This window comes from Lontra canadensis, unplaced genomic scaffold (assembly GCF_010015895.1).
Source record: "Lontra canadensis isolate GAN:19392208 unplaced genomic scaffold, GSC_riverotter_1.0 scaffold71, whole genome shotgun sequence".
Lineage (NCBI taxonomy): Eukaryota > Metazoa > Chordata > Mammalia > Carnivora > Mustelidae > Lontra > Lontra canadensis.
In genome coordinates, this window is record NW_022631065.1 from 10,991,948 (window position 1) to 11,007,105 (window position 15,158).

The 15,158-nt window shown below is 49.1% G+C and overlaps 1 protein-coding gene across 5 annotated transcripts in view; it reads left to right on the plus strand.

Annotated features, from left to right (window-relative positions):
• The window catches only part of SLC4A5 (solute carrier family 4 member 5), a 106,008-nt gene that overhangs the window by 33,161 nt on the left and 57,689 nt on the right, over window positions 1-15,158 (plus strand). For all 5 annotated transcript variants that reach the window (XM_032880778.1, XM_032880782.1, XM_032880780.1 and 2 more), the window contains one exon: window positions 8,557-8,686. In XM_032880778.1, coding sequence (XP_032736669.1) covers window positions 8,557-8,686 — 130 coding nt within the window. The remainder of the gene's footprint in view (window positions 1-8,556; window positions 8,687-15,158) is intronic.

Sequence of the window (15,158 nt, forward strand, 5' to 3'; positions counted from 1 at the left end):
ACACACCTTAAATGGTGAATAATGGATATGATACAATCAATTGCTTCTTACTATTTTGGCTCCCCAGAAATATCAGAACCTCCTTGTAAAGGGCTCCAGGCAGAGGAGTGTCATTGTTCTTTTTTCTCTGTGGGGTCTCCTGCAAATGCTCAAAGTCTGATTTCCTATTGAGGTTGATGCTCTTTCCAGGGAAGGCAGAGGGATTTCTTATTTGAATTTGGGTGAGTGTCCCACTTGCCTGACACACAAAGATCTTCCAGGCTTCGTTCCATCCCTGAGCCTGTAGCGAAGCCAGCAGTGCACTTGCCAGGCTCTGCTGGTCCTCTGTCCTCTGATGCAGCTCTGTCCTCGGTCAGGGCCACGGCCAAGGTTTCTTTTCCTTGTCCTTCCTTCTTGTCTTGCTTTTGGCCTGCTCCACCATTGCTTTACTCCCCCTCTTTTACTGATGCCCCATTCTTCCTTATGCTAACTATTCTTACTGCCATGACTCAACATTCTTTATAACTCTCACACTTGCGGTTCTTAAGAGGGTACACAGAAGAAAATTTCCATACCCTAGAATTTCATAAAAGGGGCACTCATGATTAAGAAGGTAATTTGATCACAAGTATTAGAAACCTATCTGAGCTGGCTTGGGCAAGGAGGGAATGTGTGTGTGTGTGTGTGTGTGTGTGCGCGCGCGCACGCGCACACGCGCATGCAAGCGCACATGTGGGTGGGTGTGAGTTGATGTTATAAGACCAAAGAAGCCTCTCATGATCCCAAAGCAGAATAAACAGCCAGGCTCAGTGAATGGATCCCCTCTCCGGGATGGGTGGCCTCTTCCTCTGCCTTTCCGGTGGGTCTGCTCCATTTGCCTCCTTCTGTAGCCTTTTCTGCATCTTCTGTGCCCTTGTCTTCCAGTTTACATGCTGTCTCTCCCAGAGACCAGCAGGAAAGGCCCCAGCTGTCTTAGAGACCCAATTCAAAGTTTCCAGGCTTGGATCAGATGTCCAATGAACTCTTTGTGGTCTGATTACCTGTAGCCAAGGGGCAGGGTCATACATTACACCGACACACACAGCTGCCAGAGGTTCATCCTTTTGGGTAGGGCTATGGGCTGGGCTGACATCCCTAAAATTCCCCACGACAGGAGGAATTCCTGTAAACACAAATGGGGGAAGATTCTCTTGCTCTTCTTTCAGCACATTTGGAGTTCGGGGACAGCTTCCTAGAAAAAGAACTCCTGTCCATGAAATTGGGACTTGGGGCCTTCACATCACCTCTCGAGACCCACTTCACACAATGACCTCAGAACTCTAAGTCAGTCTCCAACTCCCCAGTATTCAATGGCCTTGAGCTACCCAAAGTCCCCACCCAGCTCCACCCCCCAGCAGCATTTCCTTGTCCTGGGCTCCTTTCTTGCCAAGGCTAATCCCAGCTGATACGCTCATGAGTGTTAATCACTGAAATTCATTCACCCAGCAAATATTTATTGAGTGCCCATGCTGTGTGAACTCTGTGCTGGGGGCCAGCAGCATGATTTGAGCAAGGCAGATGCCACCCTCGCAAAGCTGGCTATCTAGAGATGCATGTGGAGTCCAAGGGAGAGAGGGCAGGAACCTGTGAAAGGGCTCGTCCAGAGCGCAGGGCCCCAGGACCAACCTCCTGACTGTCCTAAATGCCTTCCAGGTCTTTCCTAGGGGGTGAAGTCTTGCTGGTTTGTAGTCCACTAGATCATTTTGTGCTTTGTTCATCCAATGACTAGACAGTCCCCACTCAGTAAAAGCACAATTCTGCTTGTTTCTTTTATTGTGTTTCCTGAAGCTGGCTCCTGCACTGTTAGGTTTCTCCCAGCAACTGCTGGTGGAGTCCAGTCCTCCAGCCGTCACTATGTGACTCTCAGCTGTGTGCTATCAACCACAGGGGCTATTACCTGTGGCATTTCTCATTATGGGGATTAACTTCTGATGTGCTGCCTGCAGGTGGGGCCCACAGGGCATTAGTCACCCTGATCTGGGAGCGCAGCATGTGGTGTGCTAAACCTTCTGTGAGCAGGGGGGAGGGGCAGAGAGAGTGGAAGGGCCATGGGCTGGAAGGTAGGGAGGTAGCATGGGAGCAGAGTGGGCATTTAGAGGCTGAAAAGGACTGAGCCCTTGCAATGTTTAAAAAGGCCAGGCTTATGACTGGTAACAAGGGAGAAAGGCATCAGACCCGTTGGCAACAACAGCAGTAGCCAGAGCATTTATTGGGTGACTGGTGTATACCAAGCACTGTGCCATCCAAATCACATATATTATCTCACTTAATGCCCACTGGAGTCTAGCGTGGTGTGATTAGCCCCACTTTATAGAGGGGGGAAATTAAGACTCCGAGAGACTCATGCTTTGCCAACATCCTACTGCTAATAATTAGCAGAGTCAGGTGTTAAACCCAGGTCTGGGCTCTTAAAGCACCACAGGAATAAAGAGAATTCTCTGGCCTCCTTGGTGATCTTTTTTGGTGTTTCTGTGGTGTTTCGGGGTCACTGCCAGCCCCTGATCTGGTGTGGTGTATAGTAGCTATCTAACGGCACTCAGGAGGAGACAGGCCGACTTCAGCCACACTGTAGTGTGACCTGTAGAGCCTGAGCCCCTGGGGAAGTGCCTGTCTCCTCCATGTCCTGTCCTGCTGGAGAGTCCACCATGGCAGAAACTCCTGGATGGTGTTGTTGCTGGGAGCCCAGCACCTAAACCTACACCCCTGATCTTCTGCTACTGTTTCCTCAACCTGAAAGCCGGCATCCTTGATTCTTGAGCCTCAGGTATGAAGATGTGATGAGTGGGGCCAGCCAAGGTGGGCAGTGTGGCGTGGAGGACATCAGCTGACTTTGCTCTCCTCTGGGCTCTCCTAATTTGGGGCCTGGTGGGGCCTTTTGTGGCATAACCTGGGTTTCCAGTTTCTCATCTGTGAAGTAAAGGGCTTGGATTCAACAGCGGCTAAGCTCCCTCCTGGCCCTGAGACTTAGAGAATTCAGGGCTCAGCGCCCCTTGGAGCAGCAGCCGCCCAGTGACCTCTAATCAACCTTGGCACATTCTAAGTACTCAGTAAGCACTTGTTGAACCGAACCCAGGAGATTAGGAGTTTCTCAGCAGAGCAAAATAATTCCGCAGTGGGGTTCGCCACACACCCTCGAGTGACCAGTTCCCACTGTCCGCGGGCACCCGGGAACCATCCCGCTCCCAGTGATGGCATTTGGCACTTCGACTGGAAGTGGCTGAAGAGGTGGAGGACGGAGAATCTGGGTTTGGAGTTGGGGCAAAGAGAAAGCAGGTGCATGGAACTTTATTGACCAAGTGTGATTGCTTTGAAACTCGAGACCCCACAGCAACCCTCCGGGGGGCTGCGTGGCTGGTGAGAGAACAGCCGCCTTGGCAGCCGCTCTGGGGCCAGCTCACCTGTGGTCAAGGCTCTTAAGGAGGCCCCGTGGAGTCCCCCGGCAAACCCCAGCCTTGCCTTTATAAAGGGGCCTGAGCAGAAGCGCCTGGGCTCTCCTGGAGCCCTCACGGGGGAGGGGGCCCGGGCAGTTCCGAGCGCACTCTCACAGGCCGCCGCTGCCACCGCCACCGCCCCTGCCGCTGGGGAGCCCCCGCCGCCTGCGTGAGCCGCTGTGGCGCCGCTGAGCCCTCCTCTCTCCAGAGCGCTTGAGGACCCCCGCCCCTCACACTGCTCCCTCTCACATTCTCTCTCTCTCACACCCGCCGTAGCTTGAATTCGCCCTCAGTACAGTCTTTCTCTCTTACACGCGATCTCTGATCTCTGTCACACTTATTGCAGCTCTTTCCTCTCCCGCATACACCTCCCCAGTCTTTCCCCCTTCCTTCCCTGTCTTTCTCTCTCTCTTTCTCTCTCTCTCTCTCCCTCTTCTCTCTGGACACCTCCCCTGGTGCTTAACTGGAAACAAAACTGAGTTTGTTGTGAGCCGCTGGGGAAGAGGACGTTTGGAGGCAGTGGCCAGGGTGCCAGCAGCAGAAGCAGGCTGGGGCCAGAGGCAGTGCCAACAGCCGGAGACCCCAGCGCTCAGCTGTCCCAGGGAGCAGGTAATGCCCCACTCAGGGCTGATTCAGGCATCCTGCTCTCCGCCCCGTCTCAACTCCCTATGACTGTTGCATCTGTTTGTCTTCTTACCTGGCCTTGAAGGGGAAGGGGAATTTCAGACCTAGGGAGCAGCAGGCATGAGGAGTGAGGTGCCCTCCTCTCCAGAGAGCTGTCTGTGGTCTGATGTGGCTGGGGTCCGGGCTATCTGGGATTGGGGGGTGGCTGGGGTCTGGGGTGTCTGGGGTCAGGGATGGCTGGGGCCAAGGATATCTGGGGTTAAGGGTGACTGGTCTCTAGGACATCTGGCTGAGGAATATGGTAGAACCTAAAAAGACAGGAAAGAGCCAGATCACAAGGGATGTTTTCAGCCATGTCCTAGACCCTAGGCTGTAGGTAATACAGAGCCTGTTAAGGGTTTTTAACCTAGAAAGTAACATAATCAAGTCTACATTTTAAGAGGGTAGTTTTTGAATTCTGATTCTATGGAGAATTGGTGTGTCCTCTCAGAATCAGAGTCTTCGTCTTCTCCCGATCTAAAGAAAAAATAAGGTTATTTGTTCAATTGCTAGTTTTTCTTCTATAAAATTTCCTTAACTCTTGAGGTTTGCTAGCAAGCATCAGCAGTCAATAACCCAATGAAAAGACTATGTTTAAAGTAATAGAAAAATTCAGAAGTAAAATTCCTTTAAGTAAATGAGGTAGATTGAGCCATATAGAGACAAAGTAATAGTATTTTCTGATAGTAAATTATTTCTAACCCATATATGCAAAATATTTTATGGTGCTGCCCAAGTAGCACCATGACTCCCAGGAGTGTGTCATGTGAACATGTCTGAAATGTTTTAAAAGCAAACTTTGCTGCCACATAGGGAGTAGGGGTGGATTATGCAACCAAAGGCAGAAGCAGAAGGAGGCTCTCGTGGTGATAGGAACAGGAAACAATGAGAACCTGAAAGTATTTAGGAAGCAAGGGAAAGAAGTTAGTGTCTGGACATGAATAGTGAGAGAGCAAAAGGCTTCAGGAGTGAGTCCAATATTTCTTACCTGGATGACTGGATAGCTAGCATGGCTATCATTCAAAACAGAGAAGGGCAGGGTTGGGGTGTTGGAATAAGGAAAGTGGTTTGAGTTTATTGAGGTTGGCTTTCGAAGGCTGCAGAACTCCCAGATGGAATAATCCAGTTGACTGCTGGAAATGCTCAATGCAAGCAGAGTCTGGAGACCTGGGGTGCCTCATCTATAGGGTGACACCATAAAGAACACAAGATGGTATAGAGTTTAGAAAGAGAGAAGAGACGAAGGCCAAGAAGAGATCTTGGGAAAGATGAAGATTTAAGTAAGACCGGCAAGAGGGGCCAGGGAAAAATACTGAGGAGTCCTCAAAGAGATAGGACAAAAATATCAAGAAAGTTCTTTGTTATGAGAACCAAGAGTGTAGCATGTCTGTCCAGAGGGAGCAGTCACCACCACTGATGACCCGATGAGATAAACCAGACCTGTTGGTTTGCTTGGTTTTATTAACTAATTGGTTTGAGAATAAGATAGCAAGAGCGATCTCAGGGCATGGTTGTAAACGCAGGTGTGTAACATAAATGAGATTAGCAGGGTAGAGGAGGGAGCATTTTAGCAAATTAAAATGCATTTGCCCATGACACTTTGTGTGAACTGTATTCAAATAAAAGGACTTTTAAAAAATGCATATACCCACCTGAAGAAAGCAGCTGTCACTCAGCCTTAGTTGATCGGTGCCAAGCAGGAATATAGGCACAGTCCTCAGAGCATCTGAATTTTCAAGAGAAGTCAGAAATCTGGATTCTTTTTTTTTTTTTTATAATTTTATTTTTTATAAACATATATATATATATATTTTTTCCCCCAGGGGTACAGGTCTGTGAATCTCCACGTTTACAAACTTCACAGCATTCACCATAGCACATACCCTACCCAATGTCCAGAAATCTGGATTCTTAAATGAAATCTCACAATTCTATATGTTAGCAACTATTTCAAAAACTTTCCTACTCTGTGAGGGCTAAATTAAACATATCTTTGAGTGGCCAGTGTGAAATCTCTGTCACTTAGAGAGGTGGTGCTGAACCAGTTGCAGCAGGTTGGAAAGTGATTGGGTAAGGAGGAAGTGGAGACCTCTCCTTCAAGAAGTTGGAGAGAAAGGAGAGCAGGAGAGCATGGAAGGTAGGTAGAGTCAGGGGAGAGTGTTCTAGGGTAAGAAGAACTGTTTATAGGCTGGGAGGAAAAGAGTGGAGAAACGAAGTTGAAAACCAAGGTGAAAAAAAGGATAGTTGATAAAATAACGGTCCAGCAGAAGAGAATAAATGTGGCCAGAGATTAAGCTGGAGGAAGGACTCCATTGTTCAAAGTGACTACAAAAGTGGTAAGGGTACAGATGAACTAGAAGGGAGATAGCAATGGATTTCACATCTTGAGGCCTTTATTTCCTTGGCAAGGTGGGTAAGAGAGGGACCGAGAGGAGCAAGGGTTATGAATGGCATCGGGGGACATGGGACACGCCGCTGACAAGGATGAGTGGGAGGTGGCTGCACTTCTGGGACCTGCTGAGGGTGGAAACCCTCCATTTGCACAGCTGGATGGTTTTCTCCAGCAGGGCACGTGAGCCTGGGTGCTGGGATTAGTGGTGAAGGGGGATTAGCACCTGTTACACTGCAGGACCTTGTCGTGTGTCTTATTCTCCTTAACTGACCTATCTCTTTGCTCCTCTCAACAACCCTGCTCATTCAGACTGAACACCTATAAGCAAGTGGCAGCTCTTGGATTCATACCCATGTGTAGCTGGATTGCAAACCCATTGTGTGCCTTGTCTCCACCATACCACAGTATCACGCTGCCTCTCCCTGTGTCCCAGGATGTTCCTGTGGAGGTGAAGACTGGGCCAATGAATTCTTGTTTGGGCATCAGCTGCCATGTTTTACTGGGAAGTCAAGAGTTGGGAGTATGATGACAAAGTAGTTGAAAATTGACCACTGGGAACCCATGGAGAAATAAGTGAGGGCCAGTGGGGATGATGAATTGAGGAGACAGAGGGTCTTAGGGGAAGGGGAAGAGTTGATGAAGCCCAGGAGACAATCAATTAGAGACTGAACTGGGGCAGAAGCAAAGGGATTGGTGAAGAGGGAAATATTCTTGAAAACTTTCAAAAGGGGGTGGAGGTGAGAAAAAGTGGTTGAGGTAAAGATGACTCCAGGGTATCTAGCCTGTACAGTTGGGTGGACAGCCATGCCTTTAACCGAGGCTTTCCACATCAAGTACTGCCTCTCTTGTCTTGCTCTAGACACAAGGGCCAGCACATTCTCACTTCAAAGTCTTTGAAACACTCAGAGCACTCTTTTTACAGAGATGCAGAAGTGGTACATTCTCTTCTTCCAAGTCATAATGTAAACATACTCCTCAGAGGGATCTTTCTTAGCCAATCTTTCTAATGTAGTTCTCTGTTGCTTTATTTTCTCTCTTTTTTTTTTTCAGGACACTTATCAGTACCTGAAATGATTATTTATGCTTTTACCTGTTTTTGTCTGTTTCTACCACTAGAACAGACATTCAAGAGGGATATATGGGATATATGGGCCTTTATCCGAGCTTTGTTTTCCAACACCTGGAACAATGCCTGGCACATAGTTAACTTTCAGAAATACTGAGTAAGAGAAAGGAAAGAAAAGGGATGCCCAGGTGGCTCAGTTGGTAGGCGTCAGCCTTCAGCTCAGGTCATGACCCCAGGGTCCTGGAATTGAGGCCCTCCTCTGACTCCCTGCTCAGCAGGGAGCCTGCTTCTCCCTCTGTGTGCTGTTCTTCCTGCTTGTGCTCTCTCTCTGTTAAATAAATAAAATCTTTTTTTTTTTTTTTTTTTTAAAGGGAAGGGGGAGGAAAGAAGGAAGGGAGGCAGGATGGGGAGCATATTTGGGGAAGGGTACATGTTCAGTGTTGGAAGGTACCTGAGAAACAGCCAGGAGGGGACATGCAGTGGGGAGTTGGGAAGCAGAGTGGGAGCTCAGGAATAGGTTGTTACTGTGCCCGAGAAGGAGATGGGCTCCTGTTGCACACTGGTACAAGTACGTCCTGTCACAGGCTGACTGGCCCTTTAAGGCCAACACTGGGAGTTGACTGGTTTGGGATCCAGTGGGAAGAGGGGTCCTTCTGGGTTTTTTATGCTGAAGTTGGGTCAGAGTTTTTCTCACTTCTCACTTTTCTATTTTCCACCCTTGCTGCTGCCCAGCTTTGGCCATTTTCTATTCTTCTTTCTTGTCATCTGACTCCCAGACCCTGGAGTCTGAATGTAGATTAAATCCGGTCATCCCCTTTATCTCAAAGAATCTCACCCACATCCAACCCACAGAGGTATGAGGACTTAGTTTTACTAAATTAGGAAATACTTCTCCCTTGAGCCTGGCTCCTGCTCCATTTCAGTTGGCCTTGCAGCACTTAGCCTCCTCTGGGCCCTTCAGAAGACCCTGCTGTCCTCCTTTGCAGGGTCTCCAGCTGCTGAGCAGCTCCAGGACATCCTGGGGGAGGAAGATGAGGCTCCAAACCCCACCCTCTTCACAGAGATGGACACCCTACAGCACGACGGAGACCAGATGGAGTGGAAGGAGTCAGCCAGGTGAGGCAGAGCCCCAGGGGAAGGGAGAAGGTGTCTTCCCACTGCAGTCTGCCTGGGGCCCAGGCTGAGCTGAACTCCTGGTGGGAAGGACCACTGACCACTGTCGTCTTGCACCTTGTATCCTGCTGGGGCACTCCCTGAGGCCTAAAGACCTCCATGTCGGCCTTCCTTGGTGTCCAGAACTGGGCTGTCCACTAATAAGCAAACAGATACTTATCACTTTGTCTTTATTCTCAAATTAAAACCCAAGTGGGAAAGTAGAACAGATACCCATGAGGCCATGAGAGAATAATAAAAGGACATATGTACTTTCATATCAAATGGTTCAAACTAAATGCTATAGTTTGAGGGAAAGGAAAAGGGAAAGCCCCAAGGGGGTTGGGGTAGGCAGGTAGGACTTCCTAGAGGAAGAAAAATGTTTGTCATGAAAAATCCAGGTGGGGAGGTCTGGTGGACCTCTGAAGAAAAGAGACTCAGTAGAGTTTGGGGTGGGACAAGCAGAGTGGAGCTCTGGAGGCTCCACTCTGTGGAGGGGTTGGGACAGAGGAAGTGACTGTGTATACAGGGGTAGTAGAAGGAGAAGAGGCAGAAGGCTGTTGGGGAACAACGTGGTGAAGACATGCAGCCAGGGGCGGATTGGAGTAAGGAGTAGTGCTGACCATACCCAGTGCCTGGGATAGGGATGCTTTCTAACTGGACTGGCCAGCAACACCAAATGCTGCTAAGAGTCTAAGGAAAAGGTAGGCTACAGTAGGAGGCAGCAGGAAGGGCTGCTCCTGGGTAGGAGCTTGAGAAAGGCCAAAACGTGGGCCATACCTATGTTTCTTTCTTTCTTTTTTTTTTTTTTATTAGTGTGCCCCCACCCCCAAGAAATTTTTAATTTAAATTTAACTTTATTAAATTAGTATGTATTTCTCAGAGGAATTAAATACTAAGAAATATGTTTTAAGTCAGGTTGGCTTGAACTTTGGAATGCCATAAACCATGGTAATACCTAAAACTTTTCGTTCCCCAAGACCCCTTTGGGGCTGCTATTGCCCCAGTTGAGAATGCCTGTGTCCAGGACTGGCTGGGCCTGGAGGCCACCAGGATGCCCAGATCCTGGCAGCTGCTCCATCCATGGCCTGGGCTCTTCCATCACCCACCAACCTCACTCACCTGGTCAGTTGCTCTGTAGAGTGAGGAAGAGCAGGTTTGGACATCCCCAAGCTGCCTCCTTCAAATCTCTCCTAGAAGAAAGGCCACTGGGTGGATTACCAGATCCCTGCAGGCCTCCAGGAGCAAATGAATTCTAGCCTCACGGGTTGCCTCAATCCCTGTCTGGAAGCCCTGGAACCTTTATTTATGAGCCATTCAGCAAGCCCTTACTATATGCTCAAGAGTTTACAGGCTCATCTTATGCAAGCTGCACAATGACCATGAGGACGTGGGAGCTAGATTATCCCCATTTTATAGATGAGGATACTGAGGTTTAGAGGGGGAAATAGCTTGCAAGGCTCAGAGTGTGCAGGCTGCTGAGTCTGAGTTCTAGACTGGGTCTGTCTGACCCCAGCTTGAGGGCTTATGCACTTTGCCATGTTTCCCCATTTTCTCAGCTAACTTCTCCCCTTCCCCCAACTTCCACGGGTTCTGTTTGGGTTTCCATGGGAATACATGAGTCTAGAGGCAATTTCACTGGGATGGGAGATAAATGGAGATAGCCACAGAGACCAGGGCATCTATTCAGGGCTGAGAAGAGAGGGGAGAACATTTTACATGACCAGAGCCCAGTCTGGGCTATGGCGGCTTCTGAGAAGCTAGTGCTGCTCCTCCCTTTCTTGTCCAAGGTGGGCCGATAGACAGAACATTGAGAGGGGCCTTCTCAGAGACCCCTAAGAAGAGCATTTTCTCTCCGCTAGGCAAGATCTGCATCCAGGACCACCCCTGGCAACAAATGCCAGGGCCAGACCTTCCATGAGGGCCTATCATGCAGGCCCACAGAACCCTTGCTAGGAATGCCTCTGGGCCCTCAGAGACCCGATTGTCTGTCACCATAGACAAAATACTGTTTCTGGTCTGAGCACAGATCCATAGTGCCTTCTGCACTGTAGACCCTGTAATGAAACTGGTAAACTGTAGGAGATGATGTTTGTAGAAGCAAGCTCCTCCTGAAATAGAAAGGAGTCTGATCCTTAACCATCTACAAGCTGTTGGGTTTCCCTGTGAGGTAGGCTTTCTGAGGACAGCATCTGTGGTGATCCTGGAAGGGTCCTCAGTGGACCTCAAACCAACAGTGAGAGGAAAATGATGACTAGGGGCGCCTGGGGTCTCAGTCGGTTAAGCGTTTGCCTTCAGCTCAGGTCAGGAATCGAATCCTGCATCATCGAACTCCTTGCTCAGTGGGGAACCTGCTTCTCCCTCTGCCTGCTGCTCCCCCTGCTTGTGTTCTCTCTCTCTCTCTCTGACAAGTAAATAATTAAAATCTTAAAAAAAAAAAAAAAAGTGATGACTAGAAGTTAAAATGGCTGAACCCAATTCCAGGCAGATGTGAGGGGGAAGCAGCTTGGGGACCAACTTGGGGGCTGGAAACAGTGGGAGGAGAGGGGCTCAGACCTCCCTACCTGGAGCCCCCTTTCTCTACCTAGCCTTCTTTAATCTTTTGTCCAGCCAGCCATATCAGGTTTTTACCTCACTGTTGGAGGTTTGACCAACAAGGCTGTAGAGAGGTCAGAGGAAGGGCTTGACTATTGGCCAACAAGTCCACCTTGGCCTGGACACTTGTGCTGGAGACTCCTCTGAGCCAACTGCAACAGTGGAGGTGCTTGGGGCCAGGCCACACCCCCACAAAAGAATGGGAAGCATTTCCCTCAGCTGACAGGCTATGAGATCTACTCTGGGAAGCCAGAGGTCTAAGTTTCCAGAATCCAAGAATCTGCAAATCCTAGGGGGTCCTGGCCTCCTTGGGGTAATGGGAGAAAATGATGGTGGTGTGGGGGCTGGATAACCCCTCACACAGACACTCAAGCCCTAGGAGGGTTGTAGGCCTATACCCACATCAAAGGAATGGAGGAGGGGACCCTTTAATAAAAGCACTTAATTTGCTGCAGGAGTGTTTGCTTTATTGAGTTAGGAGATTAACACAGAGTGAAAATCTCAAATCCGCAAGGAATTTTCCCTGGTGGTGCTTTGTTGGGGGTTATTAGTTTGGGTGATGTTTTGAGCCCTTGGAGAAGGAGTCACCCCTGGATGGATTTAAATGGCTTTTTGAGCTCCACTGAATCCTTACCCCTGTGAGCATAATGGGGACTGTGTGTGCAGGCGTCACTTCTGATGTGATCAATGCTGGTAGGTCAGGCTGTTAATAAGATAGATTTTTACTAACTCTGTCTCTTCAGCATTCCCGGGAGGAAAATGAAGCTGGCTGTTGGCTGATCCTGACCTTGCCTGAAGGGAGGGCTGGGTCAGGTGGGTGGGGGCACACAGGCCCTCACTTCCAGCAAACAACTTATCCAGAATGCTGTCCTCTCTCAGGCCCAAGTCGGCCTGGCTGCAAGGACAGCAAGAGAAGAGTGACCTGGGCTATAACCCACCCAAGTATGGAGGGACCTTTGGGGTTACCCAGAGATAGCCAGAGTTTAAAGCCTTCTAGGGGTGCCTGGGTGGTTCAGGTCATGATCCCAGGACCCTGGGGTCCAGCCCCCTGTCAGGCTCTCTGCTCAGCAGGGAGCCTGCTCCACCCCCCCACCCCCCCACCCCCGCCCCGCCACTGCCTGCCTCTCTGCCTACTTGTGATCTCTGTCAAATAAATAAAATAAAATAAAATAAAGCCTTCTAAGAGTTCTGAGAGAAAATTCCAAATCCAAGCTGTCTCTGATCTCAGCTTAGAGCAGACCAAAAAGTGAACTTTGCAGAGGTTCTTTTTTATTTAAATTTAATTTTTTTTCAGTGTTCCAAAATTCATTGTTTATGCACCACACCCAGTGCTCCCTGCAATACGTGCCCTCCTTAATACCCACCACCAGGCTCACCCAACCCCCCATCCCCTCCCCTCCAAAACCCTCAATTTGTTTCTCAGAGTCCACGGTCTCTGAGGACTTCTGGTTTGTCTCCCCCTCCAATTTCCCCCAACTTACTTCTCCTCTCCATCTCCCCATGTCCTCCGTGTTTTCCTTATGTTCCACAAATAAGCGAAACCATATGATACTTCACTCTCTCTGCTTGACTTATTTCACTCAGCATAATCTCCTCCAGTCCTGTCCACGTTGATACAAACGTTAGGTATTCATCCTTTCTGATTGAGGCATAATATTCCATTGTATATATGGACCATATCTTCTTTATCCATTTGTCCATTGAAGGGCATCTTGATTCTTTCCACAGTTTGGTGACTGTGGCCATTTTGCAGAGGTTCTTTTTTTTTTTTTTTTAAGATTTTATTTATTTATTTGACAGAGATCACAAGTAGTCAGAGAGGCAGGCAGAGAGAGAGAGAGGAAGGGAAGCATGCACCCCACTGAGCAGAGATCCCAATGAGGGGCTTGATCCCAGGACCCTGGGATCATGACCCGAGCCGAAGGCAGAGGCTTTAACCCACTGAGCCACCCAGGCACCCCCATTTTGCAGAGGTTCTTACGAGACACCTGTGCTTTAAGGACATTCCTGTGATGACCAGGAAAGGGTGGAAGGAAGGGGCAGGAAAAGTGGGTCAGCTTAGTTGGGTCAAGCCAAATCAGCATATTTTCAAAAGCATCTTCTGTGCGGGGATGCTTGTACACTCCGTGTGTGCTAGAGGGGAGAGTCTGAACTTTGTCTCAGCTTTAAACTGCTCCCACTTACAATCCTGTAGAATGCCTTCCTAGTATCATCTCCCTGCTTAGTCTAGGGCAGAATCCACCCTCAGCCTCTGGCCTCACTACTCCCCCAGGACCACTCTATGGATTAAAAGCAGAGTAGGAAGTTGAGAGCTCTTAGCACAGAAGTCCGCAAACCTCATTCATTCGTTTAAGTATGATTTACAAAGTGTTTACTGTCTGTAAACCTGAGCCAGCTGCTGGAGATCCAAAAATGAGCACAGCAGATGCCATCCTGACTTACTTGGGCTTTCCGTCGAATGGGGCACGAAAGTGGATAAACAGGCATTTGAAGATGGGGTGCTGTGAAAGCACAGTGTGGGGGCACCCAGCCCAGACAGTAGGGCTCAAGGAAGACAAACAGGAGCAAGAGGTGTTCACCCTAAGACCTGAAAGATAGGTCAGAGTGAGCCAGGGGAGGGTATGGAGGGGGAAAGGAGAGGGGCGGGAACTAGGAGAACAGACCCACAGATGAAGGGGCAGAAATGCCCGTGGCTAGGCTGCACAGTGTGGGGTCAGTCATGGAGGGCCGACGCAGGCCGTGTTGTGCAGCTTGAACTTGAGCTCAGTGGGAGCTCGCACTGAGGGGAAGCGGAGCAGGATGGTCTGGGAGAGGCCACTCTGGCTCTGTATAAAAGGAGGCAAGACTGGGCCTGTCAGGAGGCTGGTCCCAGTGAAAGATGGGACCCCGAACCTAGATGTTGGCAGTGGGAACAGAGAGTGGGGGTGGATTTGAGACCGATTTTTTTTTATCAGATAATTTAATATATTTGAGCATGTAATTTAATATATATATCATATATGTATGTGTTAATATGTATATTCCTTTTAAATATACTTTATTTTTTAGAGCAGTTTTAGATTCACAAGAAATGTGGGTGGAAGGTGCAGAGTTCCCATTTTCCCCCAGCCCCTGAATGGGCAGAGCCCTCCCTGTGACGAACACACTCCATGAGAGTGGTCCATTTGTCACCGTTGGTGAGTCTGCATTGCCACACCATCACCCAGAGCCCAGAGTTGACATGAAGGTTCCCTCTTGGTGTTGCACCTACTGTGGGTTTGGACAAATATGTAAGAACGTGTATCCATTATTATTGTATCTTCTGGTTTGTATCTTGTATCTTATGGTTTCACTGCCCTAAACATCTTCTGTGCTCTGTTTATTCATATCCCTCTCTTCCTAATCCCTGGCTGCCACTACTCTTTTTACAGGATTTGAGACCTGTCTTAACAGGGGGGATTTACAGGACTTAGTAACAGGTGGCATACGGGGGACCAGGATAGCCAGGGAGATGCCCAACTTTCCTGCTTGAGCAAGTGGGTAACTTGTGGTAGCAATATAGGAAACCCAGGAGGAAGAGCAAATTCTCATTGCGTTGGGCATTTTGTTTTTTCTGCTGGACGCTGATGATGAGTGCCCCTGGCACATGTTGTGTTTGGGGAAGCTGCAGGTAGAGGTGTCCAGCAGGTCACCAGGTAGCTACGGAGGTCTGGAGCTGAGTGGAGAAGCCTAGATTTGTGCGTGCTCAACATCTAGATGGGACTCAAACCCATAGAAAACGGTAAGGTTGGCCCTGAGATCGTGAAGTGAGAGAGTTCCCAGGGCAGAACCCCCAGGTCACTAACGTTTGTGGGGTGGGCAG